General features: G+C 45.6%; 1 protein-coding gene across 1 annotated transcript; it reads right to left on the bottom strand.

Annotated features, from left to right (window-relative positions):
- Positions 1-518: 518 nt before the first annotated feature.
- Positions 519-16921, bottom strand: LOC147519469 (L-galactono-1,4-lactone dehydrogenase, mitochondrial-like). The gene is made up of 5 exons (XM_086591055.1): positions 16757-16921; positions 16361-16465; positions 2924-3219; positions 1621-1705; positions 519-748 (listed from the first exon to the last, which is right to left on the bottom strand). The coding sequence occupies exons 2-5, from the start codon at positions 16453-16455 to the stop codon at positions 721-723; spliced, it is 504 nt and encodes a 167-aa protein (XP_086447181.1). The 5' UTR covers positions 16456-16465; positions 16757-16921; the 3' UTR covers positions 519-720.
- Between the last annotated feature and the right edge of the window lie 1962 nt (positions 16922-18883).

Here is an 18883-nt window from a genome sequence, read left to right as displayed (position 1 = left end):
TTGGACCAAAGTGAGACATAAGTACGTCAAAAGTGACACATTAAGTATACTAGTTGTGTCACTTTTGGACCAGAGACATAAATACGTCAAAAGTGACACATTAAGTATACTAGTTGTGTCACTTTTGGACCCGAGTGAGACATAAATACGTCAAAAGTGACACAACTAATGTGTCACTTTTGGACCAGAGTAAGACACAAGTACGTCAAAAGCGACACAAAAACCCTTTACTTCTTGTGTCATTTTTGGAAATCAACTCCATGTAACTCGTATGAAAAAAAAAGCCTTTTAATAGATACTATGTCACTTTTTCCAAAAGTGACACAAATGAAAATAATTTTTTTAAAAAACTTTCTCATTTTTGTACGTGCATCCTATACGTTATAACCAAAATCCTATTAACCTGTTTTATGACAGAAACAACATCTACATATATTTATCAAAACATCACAACCAAAATCACTTTAACCTGCTTTATGATACGGAAACAACATCCACTCGAGAAGAAAGAAACAACATTCAAAACAATTAACTTCTATTGATTTCATCGATTAAACCAAGTATTTATCATCTAGTTTGACTCCTAACAAAAAAAGTCATTCTAATACCAAAAGAATCACAAAAAAAAAAAAAAAAAAAAAACTACATAGCTCCAATACCATCCTAGCAATATCTTAGCTTGTTGTGCGCACTTCCAACACCAAAAAACCTAGCTGCCATCTATTCATCTGTTAATCGATCCATACATCTGCATCATATCATGAAGTCGTCATTCCATTATGACTATAATATAAAATTAAAAAGCAAGTGAATCAAGAAGGGTATATTGCACAAGTAAGAAAAAAAAAATCGATAAGAAAAGTAAATATACGAAAAGAAAGGGAAAATATAGAAGTCCAGTTACCCAAATTAACTACTCAGATAAATTGTTGGATAAACTCGATAAATTCAAGACGAACTTCATCTATTTCAGAAATGTAACTCTTCTTGCTAGAGAACTCCAATACCTGTTCGACGAAAAATATATTATAAATATTATGAAAATAAATAATGCAGGCAATGCATTGCCTACCATATTTACACATGCACAAATTTATAAGCTAGCTAAGACTATATGAAAAATAATGCTACTTTATAGTCACCTTTTTTTTTTTAGTGGTGGACCAGGATCCTCTACTAAATCTCGCATAAAGCACAATACATAATATCCGCATACAATCCCCCTTTGTTGTTGTGGGCACTACACATAATTAATACTTGCATTAACACATACACAAATTGGGATTTTGGGATTGTCGACCTGGTTCCACTACAAGAAATAGGGTCTTTGACAACAAGGTTCTAAAAGCACAATGCGGGACTGGAAATTAGCTATTTCTCTATCACTAAATGCCAAAATTTAGAAAGGAAAAATGAGTTATTCATAAGTAAACTATAACCAACAAGAAAAGTAAGCTTTTAGCATTGACTCCATCTCAAAACTCAATAGCCAAGTTTGTCTAGTAGGCTAGGGGACAATATCAACTACCCATGCATTGCAGTACTTGGATTCAACATTAGCAAAAAATCAAACTGGCAAAAACAATATCCAAAGGCAGAATATCAAAAGGAAAAATTTACTTGATCAAGTAGAGTTGTAGAATCCTTGTGCAATAAACCAATTTAGCAAATCCCTTTACCAGGAACTGTAACACAAAAATCCGTACTGGGTGATCCCCAATCAACCAGTCAAAATTAGCAACACCAAAAAAAATCCATTTAAAATTGTAGCAAACAATTACGCAATTACGCTCCAGGGAAAAGGTACATAAAAGCATCGAAGGAATTAAATCTCACAAACCAACGTTTTACTAATCAGATATCGTGATCAAGGAAGCATCAAACTACACAAATAAAATTTAGCCCAAGTAAAGTTGAAACTGAAAATGGAACAGAAATGTAGAGCAAGCATGGAAGAGGGGACACATTCGAAGGAAAAATGAACTGCTATTGTAAGAGAGTAGGCCACAAACAAGTTCTAACTGGTAAGCAGCAGTAAAACTGTTATTTACATAACAATATCATTACATGGGCACATATATATCGTACCAACATCAAGTCACAATGACCACTTTTAGTCTCCTAACAATCTTAGTACAAACAAACTTAAAATAAACTATGCCAATACATATATACATAAAAATTAACCATTCAACTTCCTTACGTGAGAATGTGAACTCAAAACAGTGTAGTGTATTTAGCGGAAAAAAAAAATAGTGTGGTGTTAACCAAACATCAAACATGTACATTGGAAATTCACAAGATAATAATAATCTTAGAACGACTACATATACCTCTATGTGTACAATTTTAAGTACTTCACCCTCTAAAAGGCTCATGACCGAGCTTCTAACAAGATAACTAAATCCATAAAGATGACAAACATCACACCACCAACCACACTCAAGCTCAGAGATTGTAAACAATTGCCCCGGTTCCAATTCAATCAAATTATGATCTACTCAAGCTAATACAATAGACACAATAGCAGTACACAAAAAAATCAAAATTACTTATCAGAATTAATTCTATTTGCAGGAAAAATGATCGTCAGTATTCGTTTGTGCGTGGTTATCACCAATACAAACTCATATTCCAAAAACACAAATTTTCACGCACAATCAAGTCAAATAAGTGCCTACATAACCCCAAACCTCATCAAACAATCAGAACCAAAATTAATTGAAAATCTCTAACAAAGCATATCGAAACCGACCTTTGATTGAAAAATCCCCAAATTAAATTAAAACCCGACATACCCCAAACCTCAACAAACAATCAAAACCAAATTTAACAAAAAATAACCTAACTAATTAATCAAAAACAAAACAACAAGAAATAGTAAATCGAATATATTTTGGATTTAGGGGTGGAGAAAACTTACAGGTAAGCAAGACTTCCAAATCCTGCATGCTTGGTTTTGCCAAACTTCCAGAAGGGAAGCAAGTCTCTGAGACCCACTGTTGACCACCACAATCGAACCCCAAAATCTCATCATTCCAACCCACTCTATATCTTTCTGATTTCCTCCAAAAGTCTGCCTCTGCTTGATTGGCTTTGAACACTAAGTCCTTGTCAAGAGGATCAAGAGCTAGAATTTTATCTCTCAGCTCAGTAAATGAGAGCTCACTTATGTCATGTTCCTTGTCTTCAGATGACTTAGCTTTAATGTCTACAGTCCTGCAAGTAACTAAACTAGTAAATGATTAGCTGAAATAAAATAATTTATAGAACTCAATTTCATTTTTATGAAATGTTAGGTGTAGGGGAGCAATATCCCCACTAAGGAACATTGCAGACGAAGCATAAGCGACCTCAACGCATTGACCTCCAAGACCGATCTGCGAGCGACTCCTTACAAGTAGGTGGTACGAACAAAGATACCTCAGTACGAACACTTTGCCAGAGACAGAACGCGCCCCACTAGATATAATCATTGCCAAAATCTTATTTGTATGTCCCACCACCGGGAAATAGGGACTACCGCGCCAACTCCCAATCGAGCCGCGACTTACACCAAAACCACTCCAGCACTCATTCACGATCTCTACCCTACATTTGTACACAAAGGGTACACGTGTCTGAAGGATCTCCACTCCCAGAATCCTATAAATACCACCTACTGGAACTACATCAGACCTGATTCTTCTCTCCCCAGAAAAAGGAAAATCGAGAGAAGATACGTAGGCAGTTCGCTCACAGCGACCTCGGTCATATCCAAAACCCAAACCCTTCCCCTTCATCCTTATTGTAATTAGGAGAAGATCAAAACGCTCCTTTACATTGGCGCCGTCTGTGGTTTCGATTACTGGAGAGCCACTTTAGATTAGTTCATCCATCTCTAACTCTCCAGCCCACGAAGCATGGTTAGCATAGAAGATCAAGTTCAGAACCTTGCCCACCGGTTAGGAATAGCGAATGAGAGCATTTCCTTGCTTTCGGGGAGGAAAATGCTACTTTACGTGCTTTCGGTGGATAGTTATCGGCAACAACAAATTCGGCAACGGGCCGAAACGACATCAATGGCGTTAATCGGCCAGATTAATGAGTTATCCCAAAGAATTGGCGGACCCATTGCGAAGAAGGATTCGACCGCAGTTGTGCACAAGATGCTTAAGGCGTATCGTGCATCTCCGTTCACCTTGAGAGGTCCTCGATAAATCTTCTCCACATGACTTTATCCGCCACGCTTTCCCATATGCGGCGGCGACACATGCCGTCGAATTGACATGTGGCTCGCTATATTCGAGTTTGGCACTTTCTGACTCACCCGAGTTTGATTATCTCCATCGCAGATTATTTCCGGCCCGACCTCAAAGATGGGCTCTCGATTAGTTCTTTTCATCGGAGTCCGATTCTATAAACACCTTGAGCGACTTCATCGATTTGTTCCCGGCCCGATCGTCCCACAATGGTAGGGAAGAAGGCAGATCTTGATTCTCTGTTTCAATTATCATTCAAGGAGGGCGAAACTATTCGTGAATTCCTAGGACGGTTCAAGGCCGAACTGCTGTGCATGGAAAGTGGCTTGAAAGAATCTTTCGCCACACTGGCCTTTTCCAATGCTTGCCGAGTGCGAAACAGCGACCTCGCTAGGTCGTTGATGAAGGAACGCCCAGAGACACTGTCCGAGCTCTGTTTTCGGCGTGGACAAAAGTACATCAATTTCGCGAGGAAACTTTAAAACTCCATGGTTTAGAAGAACCACGAGGTCATTTGAAGTCTCGGATCGTTCCCGGGCAAAGAAGAAGCGCCCGGAATTTTGCACGGCTTCGTCTGCGATCGGATAACGGTGAGAATTCAGCGTCACGACCGTTCCCGGTCACATCTTTGGATAAGATTAAAAGCGCCCTCATTTTTCCGGCCAAACATCGGTGACCCGCGGTCGACTGGCAAGCCTTTTGTGCATTTCATAAAGCAAAGTGCCATGAAACCGATGCATCTTTGGGGGCTCAAGCATTATCTCAAGACACGGTGGAAGCTGGTTATATCAAACATTACACTAGCATTCGATGGCGACTGCGTCACAAGTTGATGGCTCGTCGTATGCGTGAGTCGGTCTCCACCTCACCGTCATCGCCAAAGTGCGGGCTCGTCCTCACGGTAGAGGGCGCTCCGTGATTGTTTCGTCGCGAGAAGGCAACACTTCGTCCGATCGTGACAATGCTCGCGTGACTATTCATGTGATTACCTTTCCGGACGATTAAAGTGACCTCTTCCAGAGAAAAGGCGTCGGGTTGCGCTCTTCTTGAAGTCTATCATTTTACTTCACAGGCAGCTCACGCCATGGCGTGGTTCAGTCGCGTAGCAGCGATATCACTTTCCGCGAGGCCGACTTAAGCAAAGTCTGCCTTCCTCATAATAAGCGCATTGGTCGTTCATGTCAAAATCATTTGGGCCGATCAAAGCGTCGTCGATCGACCACTGGCGGTTCTGTGACATCTTATTTTACCACACCATGCAAGAGATGAACCTCCCCAAGTCCGTTCGTCGACCCAATCACCCCCTTTCACGGGTTCAATGGCTCGAGCCGACCCCATTGGTGACATTATCTTACCGATATCGGTGGGATCTCGAGAGGATAAGATTACTGTAATACTTTCGGTTCTGCGTTCACGACAAATTCGCCATACAATGCCATCCTCGGGCGTCATTTGGATTCATCAGATGCAGGCCGTACCGTCCACTTTACATCAAGTTCTCCGTTTCCCAGGACCTCGAGGCATGATGGAGCTTAGAAGCAATCAACTTGAAGTGTACCATTGTAACCAGGTCAAATCAACAGATGCGACCGCTCGTGAATTACTTCCCACCATACGGGATCCTCTCGGCTACCACAATGGCCGCGTGACTTAGTCGCGAAGTCAACCCGGCGCCAAAGCGGCGGGGGCTCTTACAAGCGAAGTTCTCTCAATGCCGATACCGCTTTTCGCTCCCCGAGTCCTCAATGCACCGGCGAAGACCTCTAGCTTTGACCCAGCGACAGTGGCTCCGTCAGTTAAAGTTTCAGAGATCGTCTCAGCCCATGTCGGCCGCCCACGATTTACCCGAGCAGCCGCACCGCCATCAATGTGTTTGCAGCCGGTCCCACTCCCGGTTAAGTGGCTACCCCGGCGGCGTGGCGAACAAGTCGCTCCACCATTAGCGACCGGTCGGATCGATCCACCGGCCGGTTCGCCCCTTCTGCGGAAGTGAGTCGCCAAGTAGTTAGCCGCCACCAATTGTAAAACCTCCGGTGAAGAAAAAGAAAAGTGAACTTAGGCAACGGCGGCGACCCCAAGTTCGTCTATGTAGGGGGGCCAACCTCGACCCATGTTAAAGACCCGACTTGTAAATTTTTTATCTATGAATAAAATGTTTTTGCTGGTCGTATATTGATGTGCCGAGTCGATCCTCAAATCGCATGCCATAAATTAAATGTGAACCCCAATGCTAAACCCGGTCCAAACCAAGCGACCTCGTGATCAGGACTATCCCTGCGCTTTCAAAAGCCATCAACGGCGAGGTCGAAAAACTTCAAGCAAGTCGGTTTCATCGGGAAAGGTAGATTACCCCGAGTGGATTGCAAATATTGTCGCCGTCCCCAAAAGAATGGCACGGTTAAGCCTATGTGTCGACTTCACAAATGTCAATCGGCCACGCCAAAAGGCAGTTTTCCCTTGCCTCGCATTGACCACCTTGTCGACCAAACCACGTGGTCATGAGCTCCTCTCCTTTATGGATCGTCACGGTGGGTACAACCAAATCCAGCTCGCCGAGGAAGATCAAGAGAAGACTTCGTTCATTACGAGACAAAGGGATTTATTGCTACAACGCGTCCTCCGTTCGGTCGAAGAGCGGGGGCGACATACCAACGCCTCAGTCAGCGATATGTTCCAAGACATGTTAGGCGACACCATGGAGGTCTACATTGGCGACATGGTGGTCAAAAGCAAAAAGGCGGTGATCACCTCACCCACCTCGAACAAAGCGTTCTCCGGACTTCGTCGTCACGGGCATGAAGTTGAACCAGAAAAATGCCTCTTTGGGGCGTCCCTCGGCAAGTTTTTAGGGTATCGGTGTCGCAGTTGTGGCGGGATCGAGCAAATCGACCAGATCAAGCGTTCTTAGATATGCCCGATCCACGCACAAAGAAACGAATCTGAGAAATTGTCGGGGAATGGTGTGGCTCGGCGGTTCATATCAAGGGCCTCGGATAAGTGTAGGCCGTTCTGCGGCTCCTCAAAAAGCGAGCCGTTTTCATGGAAGCGATCAATGTCATCATGCATTCGCTACTCTCAAAGAGTATCTCACCACGCCTCCCGTCTTAGCCAAACCAATATATGGAGAGACATTGGGGCTTTATCTGGCCGTCTCCGATTTCGCCATCAGCTCAGTTCTCTTTAAAGAGGAGAACAATTCAGAGAAGCCGATCTACTTCACGAGTAAGACACTCACGCCAGCCGAAAAGAATTATTCCTTCTGGAGCGAGCGTACTTGCTTTGTTGTATTCATACGGAAGTTGGGGCCGTACTTTCAAGCACATCAAATCAAAGTTCTTACCGACCTTCCATTGAAGAAAGTCCTTCACAAAGAAAACAAGACTACCCGAATGGCAGTTTGGGCCGAAGAACTCGGAGAACACCACATAGAGTTCGTCCCCCGCACTTCTCAGAAAGGTCGGTCGTCGTCGCCCGATTTCCTAGCAGATTTCGGTCGAGGACCCGGGAACAAGAAACCGAGCTCCCGGACACAAAAGCGGAGTCAAAATCGCCTGGTCTCTCTTTGTGGATGGTTCGAGTAATCTCGGTGGAAGCGGCATCGAGTCGTCTTAGTTTCCCGACGGAAATATGATTGAAAAGTCGGTCCGCATTGATTTTGCAACTTCCAACAATGAAGCCGAAGTCTGCTGGCTAATTAGGGGACTAAGGATGGCGTTGCATTTCGGTGTCGAAGAGCTCAAGTCTTTAGTGACTTCATGGCCCGGTGGATTCGCCCGGGTTGCAAAAAGTACACTACCCACGAAGGTAACCTTTCCAAGTATCTTTAGGTCGTTCATCGGTTATTGCCTTCTTTTAAGCGGTACACATACATCATTTCTTGCGTGAGGAGAACGCCTTGACGGTTTAGCTTATTTGGCTACCCGGACCAGCTGCGTTCCCGACAAGTTCTCATAGAAAGAAGTCGCCGACCGACACGCATACCAAGTCGACCACACCTTGATGATAAGCGACCTATTTCCTCTCTCCGCCCGGTCGGTTGAGCCAAACATGGATGCGACCCATCATCGATTATATCAAGCCGCGGACGCTCCACGAGGGGCGTACCAAGGCGGCAGGTCTCTTATCAAGCTTCGGCGTTATTGTTTAGTCCAAAACAAGCTATTCAGAAATCATTTGGTGGCCCACACTTACGATGCATTACCCGAGAAGCGGGTCAATTGATTTTTGCGAAATCCAAGGAGAATGTGGAAATCACGCCCGTGATTTCATTAGCTCACAAGGCCATCTCTCGAGGATATTTCGGCCCCGGATGCGGTCGATGCTAAAGCATCGCCCTCAAATGTCTCAAATGCCAAGCGTTAAACCCCTGATATCATCCAACCTTTCATGGCCCGGTCGACAAGATAGCGAGCGGCCGTGGCCATTTCACATGTGGGGCATGGACATCATGGGACCATTCATCCCACCGAAAATGCGGCTTCCGCTTTGTCCTAGCCTGCAACCGACTACTTCACCAAGTGGGTCGAGGCCATTCCTCAAGACACGCGTCAAAGAGTCCCATGTCGAAACTTCATCCGGACTCACATTATCACCGATTTGGTTTACCACATACATTAGTAATGGACAATGGGCCTCAATTCAAAGGCGAGCGGTTAAAGAGTTCCTAGCCAAGTGGAAGATCATTCATGCGTTCTCTACTCCGCGATGCGCTTTCGAGTAACGGCAAGCGAAACCCGATAACAAAGCAATCTTGGAAAATTTGAAGAAAAAGATTGAAAAGAATAAGAGCGATGGCCAAACCGGTTGGAAAACATTCTATGGGCTCACCGCACCACGGCTTCGCTCCGATCGGCGTGAGTCGCCATTCTCCTTATGTTATGGCCGCGAAGTCGTAATTCCCACCGGTGACCGTCACTACAACTCGATCGAACTTGTTGAGTCGGGGCATAACGACTCCGTGTTATCGCGAGACGTCGACTGTTGGAAGAAAAGCGAGACTTAGGCTGCCGTCCGAGTCGCGATCTTACAAAGCAAACTCGAAGAACTCCTACTGATAAGCGAGTTCATCCTAGGTCTTTTCAACTGGAGACCTAGTGCTCAAAAAGGCGGGGCGATTCAAGTTAAGCCCACATGGGAAGGCCCCTACATCGTGGAACGCGTCGTCGGCAATGGAGCATACTGGATAAGAACCCAAGAGGGGAAGATGTTGCCTCGACCTTGAAATACTTATCTACTGAATTTTTTTTTTTTACCAATAAGCCATCCATGTTGTACATGTTTTGGTTCACATTAATGTTAAATAAGTTTCCTGTGTTATTTAATACAAGTTACTATCTTTATTTGTATTGGCAAGTCAACCAGTTTACAAAGCATAGACGCTCAACACGTTTTACTTGGCTCGCCGTCCTCGCCGGTGACATACTCTCGCTAATCGAGAACGGCTCTCGGCGAGCACCGCGACTCTGCGAGCTCAATGGCTACATAGCCTATCAATTCTTGTTACGTCGAGGGACCTATATTTCTAGGATCGACTACACTTAGCGGCTCTCGCGCGGACTCACGGAGCTCACTGGCTACATAGCCTCTCCAATTCTTGTTACGTCGAGGACCTACATTTCTAGGATCGACTACATTTCTTTAGCGAGCACCAGCTCTCTGCGGAGCTCACCGGCTACATAGCCTCTCAATTCTTGTTACGTCGAGGACCTATATTTCTAGGATCGACTACGAGAACGCTTCTCGAGCACCACAGCTCTCTGGAGCTCAATGGCTACATAGCCTCTCCAATTCTTGTTACGTCGAGGACCTATATTTCTAGGATCGACTACACGAGAACGCTCTCCGCGAGCACACAGCTCTCTGGAGCTCACTGGCTACATAGCCTCTCCAATTCTTGTTACGTCGAGGACCTATATTTCTAGGATCGACTGCGAGAACATCTCTCATGAGCACCGCTCTCGAGCTCATCGGCTACATAGCCTCTCCAATTCTTGTTCGTCGAGGACCTATATTTCTAGGATCGACTACACGAGAACGCTTTCATGAGCACCGACTCTACGGAGCTCAGCGGCTACATAGCCTCTCCAATTCTTGTTACGTCGAGGACCTATATTTCTAGGATCGACTACACGAAAACATTCTCCGCGAGCATACAGCTCTCTGGAGTTTACCGGCTCTACAGCCTTTCCAAGTCTTGTTACGTCGCGGCCCTAAATTTCTAGGATCGACCACACGAGAACGCTTCTCCTCGAAAGCAAGCGCCTCTCCGAGCTCCACGGCACCGTAGCCCATCCAATTCCTGTCCCATCAACGACCTATATTTCTAGGGTTGACTACATAACAGGACGCATATTTCTAGAACCCGAGTCAGGATGCTAGTTACACACAAGTACACAGAAGCATGCATACACATCCAAAATAACATTATAGGACCATACGTCATCCGGCTACATCCACCGATCTCTTTGGGATTACCAGAAATCGGATCGATGATCATTACAAAAATTCACCAAGTATTGAGCGCCGCTTTTCGTGGAAACCGGTTCTCAAATGAAAATGCCGAACTGCTTTCGGGCAAGCACGAAAACACGGCTCTATTGTTTGCTCTCATATAAGAGAGAAATGTAGACTACACTCACAACTTAAGACTAACGAGTCGGATGGCGATCACCTTATCAATTCTCAGTAATGACATGCTTGTCTTCCGGGGCTGCGCTAGTCGAAGCAGTATGCCGAGCTGACCTCAGCATCACACGCATTTCAGGCTTTTCTTCCTCGCCAGCAATCGTTTTCCTCAGCGTGTCATACTTTTTCGTCGGTAGCGGCATAGGCGTCTGAGGGCTTCGATTATCGCCTTCTTCGCTTTTCGCGCCACCTTCTGACATTTCTTCGCATAAGCAGTCACAACCGCCAATTCCCTTTCCAGCTCAGTCATATCCGTCACCAGTACAGCGTTCTCAGCAGTTACGTTCTGGTACTTGGTGGACATCACTTCTAGTTTCTTCTTGTCCACCCCCCACGCAGCTCGCATCAACCCCAGCTCCACGTGCGGGTTACCACTAGTCTCGAGCGCGCTGCGCGGCATCTTTTCGACTTATCATACCACCGCAAGAAAGCTGCATGAACACGGTTAGAACACCGGACTAATCGGAAGTCGGTGCAACAACGACTTAAGCTATCAGGAACTCACCAAACAAGCGGCCATATCCATCGTCCCCAGTAGTGTCCCCATGTCCTCGTCCTCAACCTCTGCTTTATCACCATCTAGCACAATCCCTTGAGCGCGCTAGTATTTATGGGGGCCGAGTGGAAGCTTCTGATCCGGCGTTTCACCATCCGCTTCTTCCCGTCTTCCCGGTAGTAGAATTAAGCTCCCCACATCCTTACATGGCGGGGCGAACTCTCACGCGTGATGGCTGAGGCGACCTTTGCCCCTGACTTTCGTTAAACCGAACGACCGGTTGTTTAAGCCCAGCTCATTTGCGGCGACGAATCAATGCCGCCCGGCCAGGCGACTATCTCTCCTCGATCGTTTATGACCCCCGTTTCTCCATCGCAACCTTTCTCTTCCCCGATCACCATGAACATGAGGCTCAAACTCCATTTCCTCCATTGATAGTGGGGCGTTTCTCTCAAACGCCGCGACATCTAGCCATCCTAACCTAGCGGCAAAGTTACGGCGGCGGTTAAAACTTACTCTAGGTATTTCTCAAGCGGAATAACACGCGCAGATAAGAAACCACATACTTGAAGAAGCGGCGGCGTGACAAAGGCAAGCAAGAAGCAGAGCAAAGATGATGAGGGAAGCTTAGGCCACAACAATGATAGAACCCCTTTAAGATATTGGCGGTTTATATTCCTTAGGAAGCGTCTTTTCCTAAGTGCCTCATTATCACCTTGAGGCGTAAGCGCCATCCGCCCGCCATCATTATGTCCCATGAACCGCTCATCTCCTTACACGTGTCATGTCACGCGCGGAACACTGCGGTTGGCGGCGGCGAATACCGAAAGCAATTGACGCATCTCGGGCCAAACTCCTCTGATCGATGCTCACGCGTTGCGTCGTGAGCGCCCAATCTAAATAACTCCAACAGCGGGGCGCTCCTCCCATTTTACCAATCATAAGTAGCGAGGTCGTCACCCGCAATGGGCTCTGGCGTTCCATTCTAAGCCCGTATACTCCTACATAACTATGAGTGAGCAAAGCGACTTCGGACATACACACACAAAACACCTATCTACCATCGCAGATGCAAACAAAGGAAGACTGGTTTAATAGTTTTTTCATCATTGACTCAATGTTGAGCGAGTTCTTTGAGATTACTCAGAAATCCAACCGGGCCCACACGAATTAACAACATTCGGCTACCCGAATCCGCAAGTAACACCGGCTTGTTCAAGATTACAGTACACAAACACAACAAAGGCGAACGCCGGGTTACCCAGGGAAACCCGGTTCTATTGTATCCACGGCATATAAGGCGGCAAGAAACAAAAAATAATAATAAATTCGCATTCGCCCTCCATGGGCACCCGGTCGATTCGCCCGGGCTCAAAGCGCTTCATCAACCCTCGTGACCCTCCCTTCCGCCCGATCGATATCCCGTCGGTTCTAAACTTCATGGTAGCGATCGGGTGCAGCGGCTCGACTTCGGACACCACGGTTTACGGCATGATCAAGGAGGACCCAATCGCCCCACCGACGCGTCTCCTGCGTTTTGTTCAGCGTAGTGCGGGGCGTGGCGTCGCGTGTTCCTCCTTCAAAGCTTTGTAATCCATTTCCAGATCTCCGTAGTCGCAAGATCCGGATCGTAAATGCGCCTTTAGTAGCGTCCGAGCAACTTTCTTCACGATGGAGAACATAATCGTTCGACCTCCCGATTTCCGCGATTCGCGGCCGCGAGCGTTACCTTCGCTCCTTCTAACGCTTCGGATCTTCGACCGGTGTCTTTCGGCATCTTCGACAGAGTCGAGCTTCATGTGCCTTCCGCGGACCCCGAGCTCATCACGCTCCATCTTGGCGGCGTCTGCGCGTTTTCAGCTCTTCCGTCGGCCGGCCGGACTCCCTATCTGTTTTCAGTGCGCGCAATCTCTTTCAACTTTTGGAAGCCGTGACAAGCTACAACAATGCACACATGCAAACAGATCAAAGCAGCGAACATAGGTTAACATGCTATACTAGCGGACGATAATTCTCATTACCCGGACATTGCGCGATTTCCATCCGGCGTATGGTATCCGCCCGATCCCTTCTCATCGATTCCTTGCGGTTCCCATCCAGGCGATGCATTTCGAGCAAGCGGGCCGCTACCTTTACACGAAATTTGCGATCGGTGCGCTTCTGATTCGGCTGCCCTCCGTGCTTTCGTCGGTACACAAATTGGGCCTCCTCGGCTCGCCACCCACGGCCGCTTTTCCACTTTCGCCTTACGGGGAGTCGCCGCTTTCACTAGCGGGTGGGTTCCGATCCTTGTAGAGGCGGACTAGATCCCCGACCGAAGGTGGCAAGTCCATGACACCTTTCGGGGCCAGCGCCCGATTCGGCGCCAGCGCTAGCACCACCTCCTCCACTCGAGCCCTCCCGAGGGGCATGTCGCACCACTTTAGCCATTCGAGCTCCCTGCCGCTCGCCCACTTCAGCTCTCCTCTTCTCCGACCTACCCACAGGAGGAAGCGAAAAGCTTCTGATCTCAACTCCACGGGAGCATCAATGGTCGATCCTCGGGATGGCTTCGAGCTACCGGCCCGCAGCCTCCACAACGGGGCGCGCCTCGAGGCGTAGCGCCCGGTCTCGGTCCTCCGTGTTATCAGATCACTTATGCGCTTCTCCATCACCCTTCGCCGTTCGACTTAGAGCTCGCTCTCTTTTGCACCTTTCTCTTCTCCGGATCGCGGCACCTCCTTTTTCCTCAAAGAAATGAGCAAACTCTGGAAGCTTAGCTTCGCTTTTGTTCCCGACTCAACCGCGCGAACCTTTCTATCTCCCTACGATCGGTTCGAGTCCCGCGGGAACATCCGCAAACAAAACAAAGAGATGAACCCGGTTAGAAGAAGCGTTGGCTTCACCCACTAAAACAACAAGAGGAAGACAAGCCTACCCACCGGCTAGACTACACATCCTAGTTCGCAACCTACATCCACTAGCATGTAGTTGCCCACTAGCAACAACGGCCTCCCTCGTCGGGCCTCATTGCTTACACCATCAAGCAATAAGCAGCGTCGGCATGGTTTGCAAGCTAAAGTTGATTACGGACCGCCTCATTACGTAATGCTCTATTATGTCGGACACACCTATGTGGAATTCCCACTCGCATTCAACAGATTGAACACCTTAAATAGTCGCCGAGGTGTTTCCAACGAACCCGACATGGAGACTTCCCACAATGACTTCGAAGTCACAAACCAATTTCGAGCGGTAGGTTGCATGAGCGCTCTCGGTGACCTTCACATATGATTACTCCACCATTGGAGGCTTGTACCCCTCACTCTGAACATTTTCACTCAACCTAGGTTCATTATATTTCAGGTCGGGCACATTAATCCCCCATTTGCTTTCGCTCTCGAAAGGAAAGCCGGGTGGCGGCCGACGATCTGACGACTCTTGGGGTAGGTCACTGCTTTGGCGTCATCTCTCCTCGACCGGGCGTACTAGCCACCTCATCCTCGACCCGGATCGGCTATTAACCTCCTCTACCCTAACTTCTTCTTCCACTTCAGTCCGACCATCACCGCGCTCGGCGAATCCTCATTCTCTTCTTCATACTCTCTCCGCGGCTCGATTGAAACCTCCCGTACCTTTTCGAGCGAGTGTCGTCGAGAATCCGACATTGTAATATCACCTTATTCTCGAATCACCAAACCCTAAACCCTATAACCTAACAGCGACCTACCAACTTAACAAACCCTACTTTGGAGCGAAGAAAGCAAAGCGAAAATGAAAAGCAACAGCGAAGCGAAGCACTCACGCTGCAAAGCCCTCAAACTGCGTTTTGCGGAAGAAGAAGCTGAAAATGCCTTTTGGTTGCCTCAATTTTGATTTTTGCACAACCGCTGTTCAGTTCCCAAGAAGTTATGATTCGGCCTATGATATAGCCCACACTGCGTGTCCAAGGAAGGCTGTCTTTTTCGACTTCCAAATACAGCGGCGACCCGACTCCTTTCCAAGCTGCTATGATTACGTCGCGTGCCCAACCGCACGCACAATTTTTCTTTCCGCCAAAACCACCTTGTTACAAGTTTCCAACTCAGTGGCATCCCAAACGAGCGATCTCCATAGCTCGCTCATGCTTCACACCCAAGTGTTGAGTCTTCTCTCGTGGTCGCTGCATGAACCCGGCCATTCTAACCGAGAGGGTTGTGTAGGGAGCAATATCCCCACTAAGGAACATTGCGGGCGAAGCATAAAAGCGACCTCAACGCATCGACCTCCAAGACCGATCTGCGGCGACTCCTTACAAGTAGGTGGTGCGAACAAAGATACCTCGGTCACGAACACTTTGCCGAGACGTAAGCGAGCGCCCGCGGATATAATCATTGCCAAAATCTTATTTGTATGTCCCACCACGGAAATAGGGACTACGGCGCCAACTCCCAATCGAGCACGACTTACACCAAAACCACTCCAAAGACTCATTTCACGATCTCTACCCTACATTTGTACACAAAGGGTACACGTGTCTGAAGGATCTCCACTCCCAGAATCCTATAAATACCACCTACTGGAACTACGTCAGACCTGATTCTTCTCTCCCCAGAAAAAGGAAAATCGAGAGAAGATACGTAGGCAGTTCGCTCACAACGACCTCGGTCATATCCAAAACCCAAACCCTTCCCGTTCATCCTTATTGTAATTAGGAGAAGATCAAAACGCTCCTTTACATTAGGTTCTAGACATGGGGAAAAAGAGAGAAATATCAAACAAATCCAGGATGAACTTTTGTTATCAGTAATCTATGTAAACAATCATAAATATTCAGTAGACGCCAGTAACCTTAAAGTGAGTTTCAAATGATATACACACAAACAAGTCTATATCCAATAGTCCATTGACAGTTTGACCCAATGATATAACCCCATTAGTATTGTATTGGATTCTGAGAGATGATAATTAATAGCTTTACCTGTACTTCTGAAGTAACTCTAGGTACAAGTCACAGAGTTGTTGTAATACTTCCAGCTGAAAAGTAGCCACCACCTTCATCGTACAGACCAACATCAAGCATCCTCTTTAAGAAATCAAGTAAAAGACTATTAAGACAATGGATTTTCATGTTGCTTTTGTCTGATTCCGCTCTGTAAAAACAAACTACCTAGTAAAATTAAATCGTATAGACCAAAATGTGAATTAAAAAGCAAATCTTTTCGAAAAATTATAATAATTGCAAATAGAAAAACACAATTGAAAAAAGTTATTATACGTAGTGCAATAAAAACAAGAAAGGAAAAAAAAATTATAACTTAATTTCGACTAACCCTAACATTTTAAGTTTTAAAAAAAAATATATATATATATATACCTTAAACTTCTTACGTGCGTGAGAGAGAGGGTTGGGAAGGAGAACGAGGGAAGGAGATAGCTCTGCCAGGGAGAAAGAGAGAGCGCTGGGAGAAAGACAACTGCCGGTGAGAAAAGTGATAGGTCTTTTTTTTTGGTATTTGTTACTGCCGGAACCCAATTTGTGTTGGGCGGACTAAAAAAAAAACGATTATTACAAGTGTGTCATTGGTTTCAAAAAATCCAAAAAAAAACAATTATTATAAGTATGTTATTGATTTCCAAAAAATTGAATTCGAAATTTAAACGACCCGGCCACACCGGTTAAGAGCCCAAAAAACAGAACTTTGAATTTTTTTTCAAAGTTCAAATCCCAAACGACATGGCCACACCGTCTGGACTGAGTCCAAAACGATGTGGCCATGTCGTTTGGGATTTGAACTTATAAAAAAAAATGGCCACACCGTTTGGACTTAGAAAAATCCCCAACGATATGGTCACACCGTTTGGACTAAGTCTCCAACGATATGGTCACACTGTTTAGACTTAGTTCAAAACGATGTGGCCATGTCGTTTGGGATTTGAACTTTGAAAAAAAAATCAAAGTTCTGTTTTTTGGGCTCTTGACCAGTGTGGCTGGATCGTTTGGACTAAGTCCCAAACGGTGTGGCCAAGTCGTTTGGGACTTAGTCCAAACGACTTGGCCGGGTCGTTTAAGTTTGGGGTTTCGAATTCAATTTTTTGGGAATCAATGGCATACTTGTAATAATTGTTTTTTTTTGGATTTTTTGAAACCAATGGCATATTTGTAATAATTATTTTTTTTGTGAGAGTCCGCCCAACACAAATTGGGGTCGGCAGTAATAGGACCCTTTTTTTTTTTTCTCAGCTTGTTGATTCCTTTTTGAAGGGCTAAAAAAACATGGCGCCCAAATCACTTTGAGTATAAGTAGTACGTTTTGTGTTTTGTAGGTCTAGTTGTGTCGTTTTTTTAAATTTGATGTAGTTTTCTTTTGTTTTTGTTTTCTCTTAGTAAAAAGTGACACAACAAGGCAAAGCACTAGTGTCACTATCAAATAAAGCGATACTAAAAGTTAAATTAGTTGTGTCACTTTTTCTAAAAGCAACACGTCAACTCTTATTCCACAAAAAGTGACACATCAAACTTCTGTGTGTCACTTTTTTTGTAGAAAGTGACACGAGGCCTAAAAAAAAAGTGACACAAAAAGCCATTCTTTTAGTAGTGAAAGTTCAAAAGTTGTTGATGGCTGAGTTTAGAAATAATGAACCACAGCTCCACTCTCCAACCATTCTAAGTTCACAAACAGGAAGGATTGGAGGGAAATGCATCGTAAAAGATAACCAAACTGGATTCTGGACTACTGCGACTATTTCTGAAACTAACCATTCCCTTTTTAGTAGTTGGAACCACGACTTATCCAACCGGACCAACTCGGATATAAATTTAATACAGCGATTAGCATGAGAGCCGATCTACACCTCCGAGAACGAGTGCTCGGGGACACTTCTAAAATGCCTGGGGATTTGATCTTGGCGACTTCATTTGAAGCGGACATCTCCAACAAACATCGGTGCTATTGAAGACAAAGCCGAGCCTAACTCCTTGAAGTCCTCAAAAGATAAGATGAACATCACCAGCTCCTGTGATCCATGTTTCTACAATGATGGAGAAAACAAGGTGGAGCTGACAATGAGCATTGGATTTGGCACTAATAAGAAGAATTCAAAAAATTGCAAAGCACATTCGAGTCCATAATCAGGCTACTCTAAACCAAACAATTATGAAAGAAGGGAGTTGGATCGATCTCTGTCAATCAGATCAGATGCAGGAGATCAATACAATGAGCGAACAAACATCACAAGCAATCTTGCGGTGCGGCATTTGATAGGGAAATTTGCAAAGACCACCTTGGCTTTTTCAAGCTCTGAGTTAAAATAGGACATGAATGTGTATGTATGTTGTTGTGTCCGTGCATTGGTGCATGGAGTCATGGATACTAGTGTAACAAAAATCAGCCTCAAGATGTACAATTCAGTTTTATTGATATATGCATTGGTCCAGATCTATGAGTTGCTGTTGTCAACATTACGAATGGGTACAGAGACAAATAGTTGACATAAAGTTTAA

This window comes from Coptis chinensis, chromosome 2 (genome assembly GCF_015680905.1).
Source record: "Coptis chinensis isolate HL-2020 chromosome 2, ASM1568090v1, whole genome shotgun sequence".
NCBI lineage: Eukaryota > Viridiplantae > Streptophyta > Magnoliopsida > Ranunculales > Ranunculaceae > Coptis > Coptis chinensis.
The sequence above is the reverse complement of the archived record's forward strand: the minus strand, read 5'-3'. Positions and strand labels throughout refer to the sequence as shown.

Bases quoted from the DNA above. Each gene is read 5' to 3' on its own strand.
- LOC147519469 (XM_086591055.1), bottom strand. From the start codon at position 16,455: ATGTTGGTCTGTACGATGAAGGTGGTGGCTACTTTTCAGCTGGAAGTA. The intron at 3,220-16,360 runs GTAAAGCTATTA...AGTTACTTGCAG, and splicing joins GAGTTACTTCAGAAGTACAG to GACTGTAGACATTAAAGCTA. The intron at 1,706-2,923 runs GTAAGTTTTCTC...GGGATCACCCAG, and splicing joins TTTGGAAGTCTTGCTTACCT to TACGGATTTTTGTGTTACAG.